A 20,090-nucleotide genomic window follows, 5' to 3' on the forward strand; every position below is an offset into this window, starting at 1 on the left:
CAGTAAAATATAGGATAAAGTACCAAATAGATACTCTGTTCACTTTTTTGCCACTGGCAACCATATTAACCCTTTCATAAACCAACTAAGCTTTCTTGTAAATTAGATAGTCCCCACTACTCCAATTGGAAGGTTCTCCCAGAAACTTACACATCTCATTGTTAGAAATTGTTTACAGCCCACATGATGAGACTGCATCCATTTATTACTTTTTAAATAATGTCCTTTAACTTAAAATGCTTGTTTCCCTGTTTTTGATTATTCTTTTTAAACATGCGGGGGAATAATTCTACCCCCTTCCTTCTCTTTTGCAAGGCTAAACCTCTATTTTCTTTCCTTTCAGAAGGATTTCTTATTCCCCATGAGCATCCTAGTAGCCCTTCCCTGCAGCTGTTCGCAATTTAACTCACATGTCTTGAACATGGGTGATCAAACTGCTCATATTCCAGATGTGGTCCTGCCAATCTGTTACACTGACAGTGATACATATTCAAGACAGCTGCACCTCAGAGAGTTGTTGGGAAAAAAAAAAAAAAAGAAATCCAAATAGCATTATTCATCTGATATCTTTTGAAATGTCGAATAAAAACCAAACAAATCTTTGATGTTATCTGTGTTTATCAAAGGTTGGCCGTTTCTTTAGAGGCAGGAAATGACTGACTGTGTTAAAGACAGCTTATTAAGTAGTGTTCCAAATTCCGTTCTTAATTACTCCTATACAGGCTCGTTTTAATCAAACTGAATGAGCTTATGCAGGTGTGATTGAGTGCAAGATTTGTCCCATTAAACAAATTTTATGCTTTTAAAAATACGTAGTATGTAACTCAGTGGGTTGGGGATAAATCTATTCTCTGCCATGATTAAAACAGAAAACAGATTGTCCTGTTTTCATGATGATCGCCTAAATTAACCTGTGTTGCAGATGCACAGCATTGGAAGAAGTACCAACAAGGTTGCTTTGGCTAAACTAAAATTCTTTTTGTTTTCCTTGATATCAAGAGAGATGCAAGAATTTGTTTTAAGGCAATGGGTAGTGGATAGAGGGGCATTCATAAACAAAGAGGCATCTACATGCTTGGTTCAATGTATCACAACCTGTGACAAGCCTAGAGTAAAGCAACTTGAAGTTTTAGGCACCCAGTCTATACCTGGACCTCCTTGTTCCTCAAGAGCTGAGATTCCTGCATGATTTTGCTTAGAAGTCTTTCACCCGTAGTCCATTCTCAGCCCACCCAAGCTAGCCTCGACTCTAGAGAAAATGTAGGGCTTTGGCCATCTTATACCAAAAGACCAGGGCTGCTGTGGAATTGCTGACAGCTGGAAACCCAGCGGAGACATGGTAGGAGAAAAGCTATTGATAAGGACCCCATCCCCAGATTCCTCCTTGGGGTACCTCTATCACAGCTGCCCAAGGGCTGGGCAGATACCTTTTGGCCTGTCACTTCCACAATAAATAACCAATTTTCTCGAGTAAGCAGAATTTAGACTGCTGCAAAATCCATAGTCCTCTGTGAGATTTCTGTTGTTGCCTCAGATAATAAGAATCATTGATGCTTTTACCAAGTTAGACATAAAAATGCTGGATTAAGTCAGTACAGCAGTTTCTTTGTTATTTGTTCTGATAGAAAATCACATTTATTTTACATTAAATTTAAACTTTCAAGTTTCAAGTAAGATAAAAGGGACATTTTCTGCTTCTTAGATGTGTTATTTCAGGCTGCCTATAACATTAAGAAAAACATATCATATTTACATTTGGTTTGTTTTTCCACGGTTTTCTTTGTACAAATCAAGTCAAACATTTTAAAATTATTAACATTATATAATCTTTGCCATTCAGTATTTTTACTATAAGGCTTAGACTCTAAACCTATCTTTTGTACAAGAAACTAGATTTTGTGCTGTAAATAATCCCACCAATCACATTCTAAAATTTTGAATGGAAATGTTTGCAAATATCTCTTCTCACAGTGTTTCTCAACTTATCTTCCTAGTTATAGCTGCATCAGGTTTTTGAAAATGGAAGAAAAGCCAACAAAACACTGAAGAATGGAAATGTGCTTTATTGCTATTTGGTATATCTCTAAAAGTTTTGGGCAAGCAAACTTTTGAATGAGTGAAAACTTGTATTTCTTGTTGTTTCAAGTAAGAAGATTCAGTGATCATGCTGAAGTTTAATTAGTTGTTGTAAGTCACTCATTATTTGTTTGTACTCTTGGAGGGAGATCCAGCTCTTTTAACTTAAGTATCTATGTTCCCATACACTGAATAATGAGTTATGTGTTCAGCTGTATAGTTTTATAGGCAATAGTCACAGCCAGAAGACAATCTAGATCATTGAAGTTCTGTCTTACCTGTACCTCCTATCCACTAGATGAAGAATCAGTGCAAATGTTGTCTCAGTGGCCAATGGGGGTCCAGACCACTTAATTATTTTCTGATGATAGATGTCCAAATAAACAGGAATGGATGCTTTCTATCCTTTCTTGCAAGATTGCTTACATATAAGGCTCTTGATCATTCAGGGAATGGTTCCCATCACCCTTCTGGACTGATGCAGTGATTGGTGGTTGAACACCTGTACAATCAGGAATGCAATATCACAGGATCAGAAGGAGAACAGGCAAAAAGGATCTCTTCCTGTTTCTACCAAGAGATAGATGTATGTAAACTCTGTATACATTTTATGGAGGAAACTAGGAATACTTGAAGTGCACTCTACCTAGCTGGGTGCTCTCCCTACAAGACCAAAAGCAACCCACTCTTTTGCAGCGTTAATGAACTCCAGCTTCTCTCTGGCTCCGGCCCTGACAGCTCCATGATCTGAGTTTGACAAAAAGAGTCCGGACCACTTCAATTACGATTATTATAACTGCCTTTTTCTGAGGTATTTTTGGACTGATAATTTGCCCTGGACTGATCCAGGACTAAGTCTCAGCACTAAATCCAGACAGGAATACTCATGAGTATTCATGACCTCTCAAAGTGGCTTTCAGTAAAAGCAAACAGACCCCTCATTCGTTATGATTATTTGAAGCAATATGGGAAAGTAGGTTGGACTGTGGAATTTCAGTGTGTGTTCATTGAGAATGGATAGAATGGACTTTTTTTACTTAAGATGCTGTCCTCAAACACCAAATGTAAAATTACATTAAAGGTCAGTAGGACATAGTTAACCATGCAACACGTGCTGAGCTTGTGTTTCTGGTGGTGTGTGACAGAAAGAAACAGTAGAAGAGAACAGAATATAGTTTTTTTATAGGGCAGTTAACTGTTTCCAGCAACCCAAAAGTACAGAAATTGATAAGAAAGATAGTGCATCAGATCAGACATAATTTATATTTCTATTTCTGTGAAAGTAGAGTGAGACTTAAGTGATTCTAACAGATTCCACCATGACAGTACTAGTGCCATTGTATATGAATATATCTGCTCTTCCAGCTACTGTTATGAATTACTGAACAAATCCAGTAAGTAACTTCAAATAAAATGCTAACTGGAAAGCTATTTCATAAAATATGTTTCCATAAAATTGTTTTGAGAGACAAGTCACTGCTTTTATCACTTACATTTATAAAATACACATTCATCACGCAGTTAAATGTTTGTGTTTACAGTTTTGTTTGTCATTGAAAACACTTTATGGCAAATTTAGATAATTGAGATATAAATGTAACATTTTAACTTTAGAATGTAAATAGTTCACTAGTCTTTTCAGAAATCAAATGACCGAGTGCACTATTCATGTCAGGAAAATTGGAAGAAATTAAGCTCTCACTGAAGATTTTTCCATTTTATTTCAAAAACTGGCTAGTATATCTAGATGTATTCTTCTACTGTATACAAATGTGGTACATGTTGCTGTTTAATGGCATCATAGTTTAACAGTTCCTGTGTAAACTAGGTGCTACAGTTGTTTCTTAAGAAGAGACAATATTTGTGTGATCTATTTTGTATTATAATCCACATGCTTGTGTATTTCTTGCTATTTACCATTGTGCAACAGCAGATAACTGTATTCAGCAAAGGATACTCATTACAGTTTATCAATGATATCCACAGAAATACACCATCAAAGGAAACATAGGTTATTTGTTAGCAAGTTAATGGAAAAACTCATATTCTCCCATTACCCCAGAGTTATATAAGGGGCTTTATCAAAAGAAACTGCACATAGATTTGAATATCTGGGACAGATTTCCATTCCAGCCTTGCATAAGCTTCTTCCCACATGGCCTTTCTTGCTTAATATTTCAGCAATTACAAGTTTTCATTTCCCTTATATGTGTGCAGGGATGTGACTTAACAAATTTAAATGGATTCTGCCTATATCTGGTTGACACTTCTTGCAGAGAAAAAGTGAGGTAACAAAATGGCTCCAATTTTCACAGTTTTCACTCTGACTTGTTCTTGAAGAGGGAGACAGAGACTGTTCCTAGTTTTTGCAAATTTGTGTAGCTGGAGTCAAACTAACACAGTAAGAATGTGATATTCATGGTATTTTCAGCATATAGTGACATGATTCTAGATGGAGCTGCAAAAAACTTTTGTTTCAATTAATACATGAATGACAGATAATAATAAAAAAATCTTCTTGCTTGATTTCAGAACTCTCTCAGAAAATGACAGTACCTCTTTACCACCTGCTGATTCCTGTACCAGTCCTACTAAAATGGATTTGTCATTCAGTAAGACTGCCAAGCAGTGCCTAGAGGAGATATCTGGTGAGTAACAGTAAGTCAGGAAAAACCTGTTAACTTCTTTGTTTACATCTGTTTCTTACCAGGAGCTTTGCTATCAGCTGAAATGTTACTTCTGACCTCTATTCATGAGTGGTATTAAATATGCAGAAAAATTAGGTCATGAACATGTAGTGCTTAGAATGTACAGTTTTCTACCTCTGAATTGTCTCCTTCTGTTGAGATATCCTCTTCATCATTTTTCAGAAACTGGGCTTTGACAAGCTAGGGTTTCAAGTCATTATTGTTAGTGATATTGAGTGCTTCAAGAGGAGTGATGGAAAATCTACTTCAGAATGTTTGACACTGTGATGCACTTAAAATCATCAAACTAAATCATAACATCAGAATTGAGACACAAATTACACAAGATATATTTTGGTTTTATAAATGAATCTCACTTCAGAAAATGGGAAAATGAACAAGTTCTTACTATTGTACCTGCATCTGGGCAGGAACAATCCCAAGTTCCAGTATAGGTTGGGGCATGACCTATTAGAGAGCAGTGTAGGGGAAAGGGACCTGGGGGTCCTGGTGGACAACAGGATGACCATGAGCCAGCACTGTGCCCTTGTGGCCAGGAAGGCTAATGGCATCCTTGGGTGTATTACAAGGGGGGTGGTCAGTAGATTGAGAGAGGTCCTCCTTCCCCTCTACTCCGCCCTGGTGAGACCCCATCTGGAATATTGTGTCCAGTTCTGGGCCCCTCAGTTCAAGAAGGACAGGGAACTGCTGGAGAGGGTCCAGCGTAGGGCAACAAAGATGATTAAGGGAGTGGAGCATCTCCCTTATGAGGAAAGGCTGAGGGAGCTGGGGCTCTTTAGTTTGGAGAAGAGGAGACTGAGGGGTGACCTTATTAATGTTTATAAATATATAAAGGGTGAGTGCCACGAGGATGGAGTCAGGCTCTTCTCAGTGGGAAACAATGATAGGACAAGGGGCAATGGGATCAAGCTGGAACACAAGAGGTTCCACTTAAATTTGAGAAAGAACTTCTTCTCAGTGAGGGTAACAGAGCACTGGAACAGGCTACCCAGGGAGGTTGTGGAGTCTCCTTCCCTGGAGACATTCAAAGCCCGCCTGGACACATTCCTGTGTGACCTCACCTAGGCGTTCCTGCTCCAGCAGGGGGATTGGACTAGATGATCTTTTGAGGTCCCTTCCAATCCCAAACATACTGTGATACTGTGATACTGTGATACTGTGACTTTTAAGCTTCTGCTAGAGTTAAAGCTGCTAAAGGTTGTGTTCCGGAATTCCTTGTAAACCTGGAGTAAAGTCCTTATTAGGTTACAAATGCAAAGGGTTGGGTTTTTTTTAATCATATTGGAATAATTCCTTTGAAGTCCACAAAGCCATGCTGATTTACACCAAACCAGGATCTGGCCATAACTCTGCCTATGGATGCAAAAAGCAAAGTGTGTCACAGCTGACTTTCTCATCAGGACTGAATTGCACTGCAGGGTTGTGTGGGAGTACTTTCAAAGGGTCTCTTCACCAGAGCTGTTTTTCTGGGGCCTTGGGGTTTATTTTTTTACTGTTGTTATTGTGATTATTTTTTTTCGTTGACATCTTTATTCTTATTACCATTTTTATTAGAATAAAAGGTGAAATCTTCTCTCACAGGACTCACCTGTAGTTTTACCCTTTTAATCCAAATTTTTAAAATTCACATGAATTTGTAACAATTCATGTGGTTCATTTTGCACAGGATATAACTCACTTTAAAACACTCATTTGACACATCAGTCTAAAATTATCTCTCCACCAGAAGGGAAATCAGATGCCTAAGCTTTGTGGGACTGCCTTGGCATTTAGCTGACTCATACTGAAACTAAGGTTTTGTCCTAGTTTGTCTCAGTCCCTTTGGAAGTTTCCCAAATCTTAACAATACCTTATTTGCACAGCCAGCTTTTATAATAAATGTCTTACCCTAAAACACGGTGAAATGTTCCTTAGAGGAGATGCATGCCTGTTAAAATCAAGGTAAAATGTTACTTTTAATTAATCCAGAAATCAGACTCATTTGTCTTGCATGTGTAAAGAATATAATCGAAACACTTGCTTGTTTCAATCAAAAGATGTTTCAAGGAATTATCCACAGAGATGCTAAAAAAAAAAATATATATCAATTCACTACCTGGTGAATTGATCAAACAGGACGTCTCCTGGCCTTTTACTGTTCTGAACAGAAATGGAAGAGGATGAAAAAGAAGAAAATGGCATAAAGGGCACCAGACATCAGAGATGCTTCTAAACTGATTATTCAGGCTCTGACATTAGCAGTTGACTGACATAACAGGCAGTAAAGCAGAACCACTGGGAAAATGTGGTCAATGATTTGTTGTATACAGAGGGAAATAGACGTGTGTCACCCATAATTGGCTGTTAGCATCAAAATGAATGAATGGATCAGGTAGTACATTTTCTGAATAAATAATTGTCTGTGTTGGTGAACTGTCACCACGTCATTGGTGGTTCTGTTTTTAGTGAACCTGCATGGAAAAAATTTCATGTGATGGCTGCTCAGGGGAGTGTTCCATGATGGATTAGCAGTGGGAAAGAAAAATTGAGTTCTGTTATATAGGAGCATCTTTATTGTGGTATGATCAAGCGATTATGCCAGTAGTAGCAAGGAGGTAAATGAGGGTTGTTTCCTAGATCTGATCACTTATATCAAGGATGTTTAGGCATGAATCCCACCTGTGTTGTTTCTGCTTCTTTAGTCTATTATTTTTACAGTGCCAAATATTTACACCTAAGGCTAACATGATCAGGACTAAGATATCTTAGTCTATATCATTACATAAACTGTTTCTCTACTTTCAGAATATTTACACACTCATGTTTGTTATCATCTCTTGGCTGAATATTACTGCTCCCATAAGTAGCCAAGCAAATCCTATCAGAGATTCTAATGTACTTCGCGGCAAAATCTGCCAATCAGTCTCAAGATAATGCTGTGAGCATGGTTTGTTCAAGTCTTCTCCACAATATAGACAAAGCTTGGATGAGGACAACGTAACTTTAAAAATATTTAGGAGTGGTTGTTCAGGCACCATTCTCCTGGAGTGTCTCAGGATACCAAAACCAAGCTAATTTCCTTGCTCTAGTGGTAGGTGGTTAGAGCTCTGTTTGCTGTCCCCAGCAAGGTAATTCCCATCCCTTTGCTACTGTCTCAATACTGGTGGGAAGGAAGTAGAGAGGGAAATCAAGAAGCTGTAGGAGTAGTTTCCAACTCTCCTTTGCTGTGTCTTTCTCCCTGTTTCTAAGGGAGCTGGGTACCTTTAAAATTTCATCTCTTCCACTCTGCAAGTGATCACCTGGTTTTACTTGCACAGCCATGAGAGGTGGATGGTGCTGTAAGGTGAGATGAGGCTGGTGTAGGCATGGACCCAGAAGTGCTGCCCTGATAAAGAGAATATCCTCTTTATTGTTAGCTAATCCCCATAAATCTGCTGCCCTAGGTAATTTCCTGCATGGCTTATGCCTAAAGCTGGTTCTGCCTCTTGGTAGAGCTACTGTAAATCTGAGTTTCTTCACATTTCTTCTGTCTCCATGAAGAATTTGTTCCAGATGTGACCTGAAGTGCTACAGACTTTTATCCTACCATCTTTTTTTTTTTTTTCCTGTGGCTATTCCACAGCTCAGCCAGAGCAGACCCAGATGTTTCCACAGTGCATGTGCAGATCAGCGGCACAGCTCATGTGCAGTAGATATGAGGCTTCACGCACACCTCACATCCCCTCTGTATTCATGGTGCCACTGATACCATACACACGCTGAATGAGTCCCAGTTGTAGGCATGGGTCACTTGTTCAGTAGTTTTGATGCATTTTGTGTACAGTACACTCATTGCACATGTGGTGCACAGATGTGTAGACTTCTGTCTAGGAAATCCCAGACAGAAATGTGGGAGTCCTAAATAAGGACCAGTTCTATAATCGTGTATGAACACTCTTTCTTGCATGTACTTAATGTACCAGTTGCCTCGAAATGACTACTCAGAATCTTTGTTTCTGCAAAACTGGAGTATAATGTTATAGACAGGATTTTAAAACAAGAATGAAAAGAAAAGCTGATCAAGTAATCTACTTTGGCACTTGTTTTTCAAGGTATGAACATGAATACGAACAAGTTGTTCAGACTTCCTTACCCTGTATTCCTACTTGTAGTAGCTGTGGCATTTATCAGTCTCAGATGCAAGTTTACTGGAGAAGGATGTCAGTAAGTTAATTATTTAATAATCCATTGGCAATAACTACAAATATTATGTTATGAACTCAGTGGTAGTGTTTGCCTTTAACAGCTGTTTACATGTTCAAAGAGCTTAATGCAGAGTGGTTGATTAAATATTTATTCATGAATTTACAAATATTGACTAATTACAACAAAATCTGAGGGATGAAACAAAAATGAAAGAGTAATTTTAAGAGTTATAGGCCAATATCAAGGCAGGTGGAGAATAATACTCTGTCATGACATTTGCTCTCCTCTAGTCTCCTCTACTCTCTGCTTAGTTTAGAAAGCTGTATTTGCTTGTTGCTATATTACATAAATCTAAAATGGTGGGATGAGCTTCACAAAAGTATTTTTCAATAAATAAACCTGACAATTTTCCACATTTCAATTTTATGTTTTGTTGAATGACACCCTGTAGGGAGATGTGGTAAAGCAGGAGGATGAATTCAGTGTTCTTTGTGCTAAGCATTTGGTCCAAGATGTACATGGGTTTCTGCTGTATTTTAGGATGATCATGATGGCCTGTCTAACTAACTCAGGCCTTAATCCTAATGGGAGAAATGTTCATATAATCTTGTATTGTGTTTGTACACACGAAGGCTGAATGAAGGTTGTGTGAGTAGCCACAGTGTCTCCATATCCCAGCACTTGACTCACTATGTTTTTAATGTATGTAGAAAAAGAATTGAGATGGGTGGATGCTGGAGCTGCCAGATACCCTCACGAGGCTCCCACACAGTTTCGGTGTCATTCCCATGCCTGGATGATGGCCAGTGTCCTGCTGGAGCTGGGCTGCAGCAAATAGATCAGGAAGGAGAAGAAACAGGTTAGCAGAGACGCTGAGACCCACTGGGTTGCCCAGGACCCAGCTGTACCCATACCAGAGACATTTCTAGCCTGGAGTGGTGGGTTACCTATTGCAAACACCACACATGAGGTCTGGAATGGCTCATTGGGTGAAAACATTTCATCCCATGCCGTAAGTTTTTTTCCTTCCAGCTGGAAAGAGAAATAAATATACCCCGCAAGTTCTGGAAGCCTCGTGTCTGCTCTATTCATGCTCAGAGCTGAGCGGATACACTTGGCATTGCTTCCCTAGCAGAGTAAAACTTAGCACGAGGGAGTACACCCTGTCCACAGGGCTTACTGAGGGCAGATACAGTACCACAGGAATCATGGAATCATAGAAAAGTTTGAGTTAGAAGGGACCTTCAAAGCTCATCTAGTCAAACCCCCCTGCAATGAGCAGGGACATCTTCAACTAGATCGAAGTTGCTCAGAGCCCCATCCAGTTTGTCCTGGAATGTTTCCAGGGATGGGGCATCTACCACTTCTCTGGGCAACCTGTGTCAGTGTTTCACCATCCTCATCGTAAAAAATTTCTTCCTCATGCCTAGCCTGAATCTCTCCTCCTTCAGTTACAAAATGTTACCCCTTGCCCTATCGCAGCTGCTACATATGACCAGGCACACACACTGTGAGCTTAGCACGAATGCAGAGCAGGTCCATACCTGCCTACAGCTGACCATGGACACAAGCCACTGACTGTTTGGGCTTGAAAGGGCAGGTGAGGAAGTTACCATTAATTTCTTTGGAGTATCAGATTAGATTCTGCCTTGTTTTTTATGGCAGGAAAAGATCCTTTTCCCTTGACCCCAGTGCACCACAGTGCTGCCCAGGGCCAAACCCTTGTCTTTCTTCTTCATTCAAAATATAGCAACTGAGAATACTGTACGGATTTGAATACAAGTTGAGGTTTTAAAACCACTGAGTGGGAAAAGAGTGAAATTACCCTTCATTTTGCAAATTCGTTATTCTAAATACAACCCTGTGGGGCCTTTCTAACAACCTCTACTGCTTCTAGGCCATGCTGACCACAGGCACCGGCAACACATTGCTGTGCGGGAGCACACAGGTGGTGCTGGAGCTCCGCTTCCCCAGCCAGCCCATCTGCACCAGCACCTTCATAAAAACCTTTCAAGGGCCCATATGGAAGCCACTGCAAGTGGTAGACCCTGGGAGTAACCACAGCAGTCTTACTTTTTGTTTCCATGCCAAACAAGTGGCAGGCATTTAATATTTGTGAGGATTTTGTACTCAGGCTGACAAAGCATTCTTCTTGTCCTCTCTTTGACTTTTTGAGTTAGGCGGGGAGGGGAGTGGCATCTCCTCTTCTTGGGGACCTTGTCTTTCTAGGAATGTATCAGTGATTTAACATGGAAAACTGTCATTGCTTAAGACTATTGCATTTTTTTCTAGTTTAATTCTCGGTTTATGAGGGCTACCTAGGAAATTTATATCTTCTATATCTTCCAGAACTGTAAACTAAGCCAGTGAAAAGCATGAAATGCACTGATGCTTCTTTTAACACCCATTTATTCATATAGGAAATCTGGAAACAGTTTGTGATTCTGAGGGTGGCATTTTTAAAGGTTACTTCCTTGTCAAGGCTTCTCAGATAGGGATTTGAGACAAGTATATTATCACACTGACAAAAGCAGCATGTTGTTATACAGCAATTTTCATATTGGTAGATTTCTACATAATGTTTTATGAAATTAATTGCTCCTAGATAAAAAGTTTGTGCCTAATAAATTAGAATGAAATTCAGCTAGTTCTTTGTTCATCTGTCTGTTATTTCTGGAATTAATATCTTTTTGCCTGTGAGAAAAGGTATCTATTCAAACATAAGTCTTCTTTCTCTCTTGAAAATGTATTTAAAAACAACATTTAGAACTGGTAAACTTAGTTCAGACATGATATCATTTGCTTTATAAGAAAATTACTATCCCATTAACAGCTTTTCTTCAGAAGCTTGTGAAAAAATGATTTTATTACAGCTTTTCAATCCCGTACTAGCCTCTGAATCTCACAGAGACGCAAACAAGGTATATTTTAAGGAAGAAGAAATGAAATATTTCCTTTTATAAATGGCCTTGCTGGATAGATTCTGTTGTGTTCCATTTTTTAGCTTATGAGCTTAAATGATTTTTTTTTTATTTAGAGCAGAAATTGCAAGACTGAAGGTCCATTTGCAAATCTGCTTTTAGTTTCCTGCACAGGGAGCAGCAGTGATATGGAAGAAATAGTTTGTCATCCTTACCTTTTGGGGAGAAAAATAGGATTTGACCATGAGCTGGGTCTGTTACTGTAGCATCCTGTTCAGGTGAAGCTGTGTCTTGAAACCTGTGGCACTGTAAACTGGGCAGAGGCTTCTGTGTCTCCAGTTTAATTCACTAGGATGTTTGCTGCCATGGCAGCCAGCAGCATTCGCTGCAGTAGCAGAGAAGAGTCATATATCTGGGAATGCAGGTTGAATACTAAAATGTAAGGAGGCTTGTGCAGAGCTTTGCTTCAGTGGTTAATTTTGGCTCTTTATTGAGCTCTGACGTGGAGGCTGTACTTGCAGTTCTGTGTCAGCCCATCTGAAGTGAGGAGCCGTGCACTGGGATCAGTCATGATCTGGTGAGAGGGGGGAGGAAAGCCCGAGACAGCACTTGTGCCTACTTTGGATTTCAGAAGGCAGCAGCTGTAGACAGAGATGCAGGCCCACTGCTCTGATGAGACTGGTGATTGGATGGAGAGGGGAAAACACAGTTGGCTTTTGGGATTACTTCTGTGCTGGAGCAGAGTGTTTGATCAACTCGCTTCTGCTTGAGAGAAGTCCAAGTGAAAATGACTGTAAGTACTGCAGATTAATGTGACGGAAGAGAAGTGGCTTAGCAAAGGCAGCAGCGTAATTTTAGGGAAAATGACTGTGCCTGTCTAGTCATTTACAGTACATACTCTGCATGTTCGAGCTGTGCTTTTCGTTGTGAGCTCAAGTATATGCCACCTGGGATGTGCAGCGTGCAGTGATGGAGGGATCACCTCCCAGACTTTTTGGGAGAATTGAACTGCTGTCCATCTCTGAAATATGAAATCTAACTGAGGTGAAACCTCAGCTGGAAAGATGCAGCGATCTGCTGAGCTGTCAGTGTTTAAAGGCACGGACGTTAGAAGAGGGTGTGTTCGTCTTCAGAAGCAGAAGTCTCTAACCAATCTCACGCTCATCAGTGAAGGGGAGAAGAGGCGATACTCATACAGGGAGAACTGGTTTGGAAACGCCTCCAAGTCCAGCCAGAGTTACCATCAGCGGGAGGCAGAAGCTGGGAGCAGGGGCTCCCTTTCCAAGGGACTCTCCCAGTCTGTGCACTCTCTCTGCCACCCCAGCCTCACCACACCCCAAGCGTTTCAGGCACTACCACCTGCTGGAAGCAGGACATCCAGGAGGTCAGGAGACCGGCATGCAGGTGAAGGCTTCAAGATTGACAATGAGGAGGGGGGGAAATCAGACGATGAAAATGCACCCTGCACGGCCCATTTCCCCCACAGGAACTGGGCAGAGGAGGAGGAGGAGGAAGGCTGCTTGCGTGAAGGGACTGCACATCTGGATGAAGACGTCATAATAACAATGCTGGGGGACCTAGAACAGGTCCTTTATACTGATATCTTAGGTAAGTTGACTTCAACTTGACATCAGAAAGGGCAGGAGACCCAAGTGTTAGCACATATCTGCATGGAACAGATTTTTGATCTTGACAGTGATTTCACAAGACAGAACTGGGTTTATTTGCAATAGTATGCAAAAATAGGGTCTAGACATTTCTTTCTTGTTTGCTTACTCTTACCTCTATAGACTGTATGAAGACAAATATCTAAATCACTTTTGATGGGTGCATAGGCAGCAACAGCCTGTGAATAACTGAGCACAGTTTGCTTATCTGTTTGAAAAAATAAGGTGAAACATTTACGTGCTATTAGTTTACTCACAAATATTTTCAGTTTAATGACATTTTTTCTCATGAATCTAAAATTTAAATCTTGACTCCAAGCTTTGGTTTAGATAGAAAATATCTCGGCCTACCTACAAACTGCCTCTCCAGTATTGCTTCTCCCTTACCCCCTGGCTGATAATTTCATCCATATACATGGAATTGTGAGTGCCAGGGTTTCAGTTTAGTTTAAATAGACAGTTTAGTTATATCAGTGCATGCCAGTGAGCATTTGAAGTCCGCAGCCATAGGTGCTTCAAAAGGCTTCTGTGTTACTGGCTTCGCTTTTCATCTCTCAGCCCTTTATGAGAGTTCACAAAGTGTTCATTTCCAAAGCTTTGTTCTTCAGACACTCAAATGGTTGAAGTGGCGACTCACTTTTCCAAGGTCATGTAGCGTGTGTCTGGCCTGGAGGATCCTTGCTGGTGGATATGTGAATCCTGATTGTGTTTAAACATTCGGGATCATTTTTTTGCTGTGTATGTAGTGTAAAAAGCTGTCATCTCAAAGTAACAAAGAATAAAATCTTCTCTTTTTATGCGTACCTTTTATTACTAGGCTGTTCCAGTATGCTAAAAGGGGCTTGGTAGCAAAGGAAGCTGAGCTTTCCACCTACACCTGCTCATCAGCTGTGTGTCACTGAGCAGATCCATTTTTTTCTTGTGAGCCTCAGTTTCCCCATCCACAGATTAATACTTGTTCTTTCCTTTGTGACTAGAGTTAATATGTAAGAGTGGACAAATCTCTGAGGAACTGATTATTATTTATAAATCGTTTTATGAAAATCAGACAATTAATGAAATTATTATTCTCCCATTTATATGCTTTGTGCTGTAATTACTCATGTGGAAGTACTGAAATTATTATGAATAGTATTATTAAATGTGCAAATATGGATGAGCTTCAGAATGGTGAATGTAGAAGTTTAACCTAGATGATTAGTGATTTCTGTTCAATGCTTACTTAATTTTCCTGTCTACATACCTCATACAATGGAAGAAATTAATGTGTTCTCTAGAAATTTGTTGAGAGAACCTGTAATGGTTCACTGCTAATAGGCAAGAATTTGGGGACAATCTTTTGGAATACTCATGTTTAACATATGATGAAGCTTATAGTGATTTGAGCAGAATGTATTTCATGGAGTCAGTAAAATATTTACATCAAACTTTCTTGTAAGGGGAACAGAATTTGGACAGAATGTTTCGGGGTACCCTGCTTTTGGTCTTTATCGCAGTCTCTCCATGTATGAAACAGAATAGTGTTTCTTCAGCCTACAAACTAGAATCACTTGAGATAACAAGCTAGGGAGCATTCCTAATATGTTAGGTCATGTAAATATGGACAGACTCTATGCTGGCAGTGGACCACAGCAATAAGGAACAAAGTGCCTGGAGAGACTGATCTCCCTTTGAACCCATACATTGTGTCCCAGTCCTGCTGCAATAAGCACCATAGTGTCTCTTCTAGGCAGGTTGTAGCTGCCTTTCAGAATTAAAATAAATCACAAAGAGCATTTGCTCACCATCCCTATCATCCTCTGTACTGAAGGAGGCTTGATCTACATGGGGAGCCACAGTGCTCTCCTGAAAGTGGAGGTGATATCAGATGCAAGTTAGGTCTGAGGATCTTGCACTCAGTGCAGAAAATTTCTCAATCATCGTGTTCAACTGTTGGTACTTTCTGACTTGCTCATGATACAGCATTAGTCCATTGATAGAGCCTTAAGAAAAGCATGGAAAGAAGAAATAATAATTATTTTAGAAAGACTTAATAGTTACACTTATGAGGATTTTGTACGTGGTACTTTGTAGTATTTTAAAATCATAAAACTCCAGTTTTATCATTTTTTAGAAAAAAATGGTGAAGGGGTTTTTGAAATTACTTTTTGTGTCATTGAGAGATCAAAAGAGATTAGACCTCGAACTTTTCACCTTTCCAGGATAGAGTAACATCACTTCTATGCTATAATTTGTCTGAAAGTGAAAAATTCTTCTCTGTGAAAATATATTGTGGCAGTTTGCCATATGTATGTACCTCTTTATTTTGTATTGCAATTATACCTTAAGGCTTTGTTATGCTGTTTACTGTACAATATATATTTAAAAAGACAGTTGTTCTCATTTTTGCTACAAGAATTTTTAGTACTAACATACAGCAAAGGACAACTAACAAGGATAAACAAGGAAGGAAAGGGCAAAGTCACTGCAAATATGAAGTATGTTCAGTTCCTCAAATAAATATAAAGGTAAAGTATTGCATTGGCTTTAATTCTGCCTGCTTACACCCTGGAACCTGTATTTCTGTGTGTAACAGAAAATTGTCTTATACCAACATGTTACCGTTTCACCTTTGGTTTTAGGCAGGCAGGTACCAGATCCTGGGTGTCCCCCATACAGGTGTTATGGCAGGAACGTAAGGTGCTCCTGGCAGTGAATTTGTGTGCATTTGGCAAAGGGGAGAAAGAAAAGGATGGTGACAATGAGGAACTGAGCACACTGCAGGAGCTGCCCGGAGGCAGACATGGACAGTCTGCCTGGGAACTGTCTGGGCTTCCAGCAGCACGTTCAATCTAACAGGACTTAATGGTCTACAGCTTTGCTTTGGCATGAGCCCTTTTGCCACCCAGGAGTCTCCAGGATGGTGCAGAAACCTCTGCAAACAGTACACGGGATCCATGAGTAGGTTGATAAGCCAGCTGCAGGCTTGAGCATTTTGAGCTTAAAACACAATGGTAGTTCTGGTAATTTCAATCTGCATGCGAACATTTGCCTCCTGCAAGGTATTACATGTAAAAATGCACACATGTTCCATATTTTATGTAACAAAAAACAAAAACAAAAATAAAAAAGTAAATGGGCGTGCCCTTGGGGTGTGGCTTGAGAAGATGGAGAGTTTGATAGCAGTGCTGAGCCTGTATCTCCACTTCTTGTCTCCACCCTGTCTGAAGAATTGATTCGAAGTGATAAACAAGCTAACAGCAGTTCCTGAAGGACTGTTTGGCTTCAGCAGAGAGGACAGAAAACTTAAGCAGGTCAGGATAGATGGGAAAAACTCAAACTGGCATTTCTGTCAAAGCTAGCTTGACCACAGCTTCAGGGTATATTGGCTACAACCATGCATCATTTGCCTATCAGGGAAGAAATAAAGCATATATGGAATGTATATCAAATTATTTATTTCCATTTAATGTGAGGAGCTGGGATTTTTCCTCAGTACCAGCAGAGTGATTGGATATTAAGATCTGGGATGCAGAAGAAAGTACAGTAGCAATTATTGATTTATCAGTGAGTTCAAAGTCTTCATCTTTTAGCCAAAACTCAAAATTAAGGAGCTTAAGTGAACCATTCTTCAAATGAAGTTTTCTTCTGTAAATTGCCCCTTATATTTGAAATAATTGTCACTGTGTATGTTAAAGGACTATTAAACCCATGCTTGCAGTTTTACTGTAAGTCCCTCTTACTATATTTTTCCCATGCCTTCAAACAGACGTTGCATTGAGATCTTTTTGCCTTACCAGGACTTTTTGTGTGTGTGTGTTTTAGTTTTCCAGAATACTTTGTTATATATATAATTTTCGTTGTTTCCAGCCCCATGTTGAATATTTCTCAACTCTCTGTCCTATGCAACTTTTCTAGCAAGCTCTATATTAAGTTATCTTTCCTATTTTTCCCATTTTTTCCACTCTGCATTTTTTTTTCTTTGGGTTTTATTGTTTTTGTTTGTTTGTTGTGGAGTTTTGTTTCTGTGTTTGTGTTTTTTTTTGTCACCTTGTCAAATGTCTTCTACATGCTTTTTCTCATGTCTCTCTCACTTGAATGGCATGCCATGCTTTTTCTCAGAGACTTTAGTGTTGTTGAATATCCTGTAAAATCACACAAAAACCTGTGAGGAGTAAAGGTGGCAACAGAATGAGGAATACAGCAACTGGAAGAGAAGTGTTTGCATATGTATTTTACATTTTGCAGATGTGAAATTCTATATTGATACGTGGTATTTTGCCTCTGCTTGGATTTCTGATATTTTTATATTATGTTGAGTTTAAATTCCCCAGACTATCTCTTGTTACATGTGTTCAAAGATGAAACAGATTCTTGATGTCATGAGGATTCCAAGATTAGAGTAAAAGCTTGTTCTGAATGAGAATACTGAAATCTAGAGTTAAATATTACAGATCATTTTAGTGGATGCACAATATCATTCTTGATAATAACATTTCCAGAATGAGGACTAAAATTAAATTAACAAGGTGAGTTATGATATGAAATTCATCAGTACTAGAGTCAAAACAAAATTTCTTGCACTCCATGTTCAGCACTATACACATAACTAGAATAATGATGCTTCTTGCCAACCTTCTTTCAAGCAACAGATACAGGTCACGACCAGAAGCAGAACACCAACCTTGAACAAATCAATGATTTTCTCACAGATTTTCTTTTGAATTTTTCTTATTCTCCAAAAGAAAAATGAACTAAAATTCCTTGATATAAGGATATGCTAGAAAATATGCATTTCATGTATAGTTTTTGGAGGTTGCTTTGAGGCTTATTACATTTTCGTTATGTAACACATATAACTTTTTTTTTCTTCTGTGTTTTGTTGTTGTTGTTTGTAATGTGAAGTAAACATGACTGAGGATGTTCAGTGAAGTTCTGTGTGCTTTGCTATTCAGGAGAAGAGACTAGCTTCTCACAATGGATCCTTGAAGGCTGTTAAAATCCATAATTGTGTAAATGGCCCATCTACTTAGAGTGTTCAGATTTTTATTCCAAGAAGAATACTTTTTTATCCCCTATGAAGAATAATCTTCCCCTTCAGGAAACCATTACATTTCAGGAAAGATGCTTTATTAAGTGCCTGACTTAAAGAGTGCTTTGAAATAGCCTGGATGTTAAGTGCATACTAAAGAGTTGTTGTAGCAGTCATCCCACTTCTTTCCAGACACAGATTTACTGTGGTTTTATTTCCTACTAAGTCATGTAAAATGTCAAGGAGGAAGAAGGGGCTGTGTAATGTATCAAGTGGTCTGGGGCTGCATCGTCCCTTGATTACAGAGGATAAAAATCCCAACACTCTAAATCTGAGTTTCATTAACAGATATGGGCCCTGACAGCGATACTTCACCAGGATTCTTTCCAGTGGGTTTTTTACATACCACATGTTATTTATAAGCATGTGTAGGTTTTATTACTGAAAAAGTGAGGTTTTATTTTTAGAAAGATTAAAGAGACAGGCCTATTTACAATCAGATGTGTGTATTCTCAGCTGTGTATACATGTGTGCACTTTATTCAACCTTATATGCTCATGTGCACTAAAATGTGTGTTGGTTTTATTGTTTTCTTCCAGGGGAAGACCCTGAAACAAGAAGAATGAGGACAGTAAAGAATATAGCAGACCTGAGACAGAATTTGGAAGAAACTATGTCGAGCCTTAGAGGGACCCAGATAAGTCACAGGTATTTAGCTGTTGTGTAGACTGCTAAAAATTTGGACTGTAGGAGAGCATTATTAGTTGCTGAATGGATTAGAAGCTTGCCAGGGAAAATTAGCTATGATGCTAGCCATATTGTTTGCTAGACTGACTCGACAACTTAAATGTAACTTTAATATACGTTACTATCAAAGTGTCTTATACAACCATTCACGAAAATGGTTGTCTGATATACATCTGCTTAGAAACCTGTAAAAGTTATTTTAGGTGATTTTATAAGTACAGGTTATTATATACACAAACACATGTGTGTATCTGGAGAAAATCACACACATACAGGACTTTTTAAAGAAATATGTATTCTTCCAGCCTTTGCTTTTCCTTCTTTCTCAGGAACCGAGAAAGCACAGTTCACTGACTTCTCCATTTTGTTTGGCAGCACATTGGAGACAACTTTTGACAGCACTGTGACAACTGAGGTGAATGGCAGAAGCATACCAAGCTTGACAAGCCGGTCCACCCCAGTGACCTGGAGACTGGGGCAGGCCAGTCCTCGGCTGCAGGCAGGAGATGCCCCATCCTTGGGCGCTGGGTATCCCCGCAGCAGCGCAAGTCGCTTCATACACACAGACCCCTCGCGATTCATGTACACCACCCCGCTTCGCCGGGCAGCTGTTTCTCGCCTTGGAAATATCTCACAGATCGACATGAGTGAGAAGGGAAGCGGCGATTTGGACATGTCCTCTGAAGTTGACGTTGGTGGCTACATGAGTGATGGCGACATTCTTGGGAAAAGCCTCCGAACTGATGACATCAATAGTGGGTAAGAAGCATTTTCTCCCCATTTGAACTAATGCAAA

General features: G+C 39.5%; 1 protein-coding gene and 1 long non-coding RNA gene across 16 annotated transcripts in view; one reads left to right on the top strand and one right to left on the bottom strand.

Annotated features, from left to right (window-relative positions):
• The window catches only part of NAV3 (neuron navigator 3), a 554,398-nt gene that overhangs the window by 425,182 nt on the left and 109,126 nt on the right, over positions 1–20,090 (top strand). For 14 of the 15 annotated variants that reach the window (XM_071799425.1, XM_071799406.1, XM_071799412.1 and 11 more), the window contains 3 exons: positions 4,609–4,724; positions 19,147–19,255; positions 19,670–20,053. In XM_071799425.1, coding sequence (XP_071655526.1) covers positions 4,609–4,724; positions 19,147–19,255; positions 19,670–20,053 — 609 coding nt within the window. Of the gene's footprint in view, positions 1–4,608; positions 4,725–12,411; positions 13,478–19,146; positions 19,256–19,669; positions 20,054–20,090 lie in introns of those variants that run through there. The other variant, XM_071799460.1, reaches the window with a different exon arrangement.
• On the bottom strand, positions 9,304–12,442 carry LOC139825668 (uncharacterized). The gene is made up of 2 exons (XR_011735885.1): positions 12,085–12,442; positions 9,304–9,773 (listed from the first exon to the last, which is right to left on the bottom strand). It is a non-coding gene; the product is annotated as an uncharacterized lncRNA (long non-coding RNA).

This window comes from Patagioenas fasciata, chromosome 1 (genome assembly GCF_037038585.1).
Source record: "Patagioenas fasciata isolate bPatFas1 chromosome 1, bPatFas1.hap1, whole genome shotgun sequence".
In the NCBI taxonomy this organism is placed as follows: Eukaryota; Metazoa; Chordata; class Aves; order Columbiformes; family Columbidae; genus Patagioenas; species Patagioenas fasciata.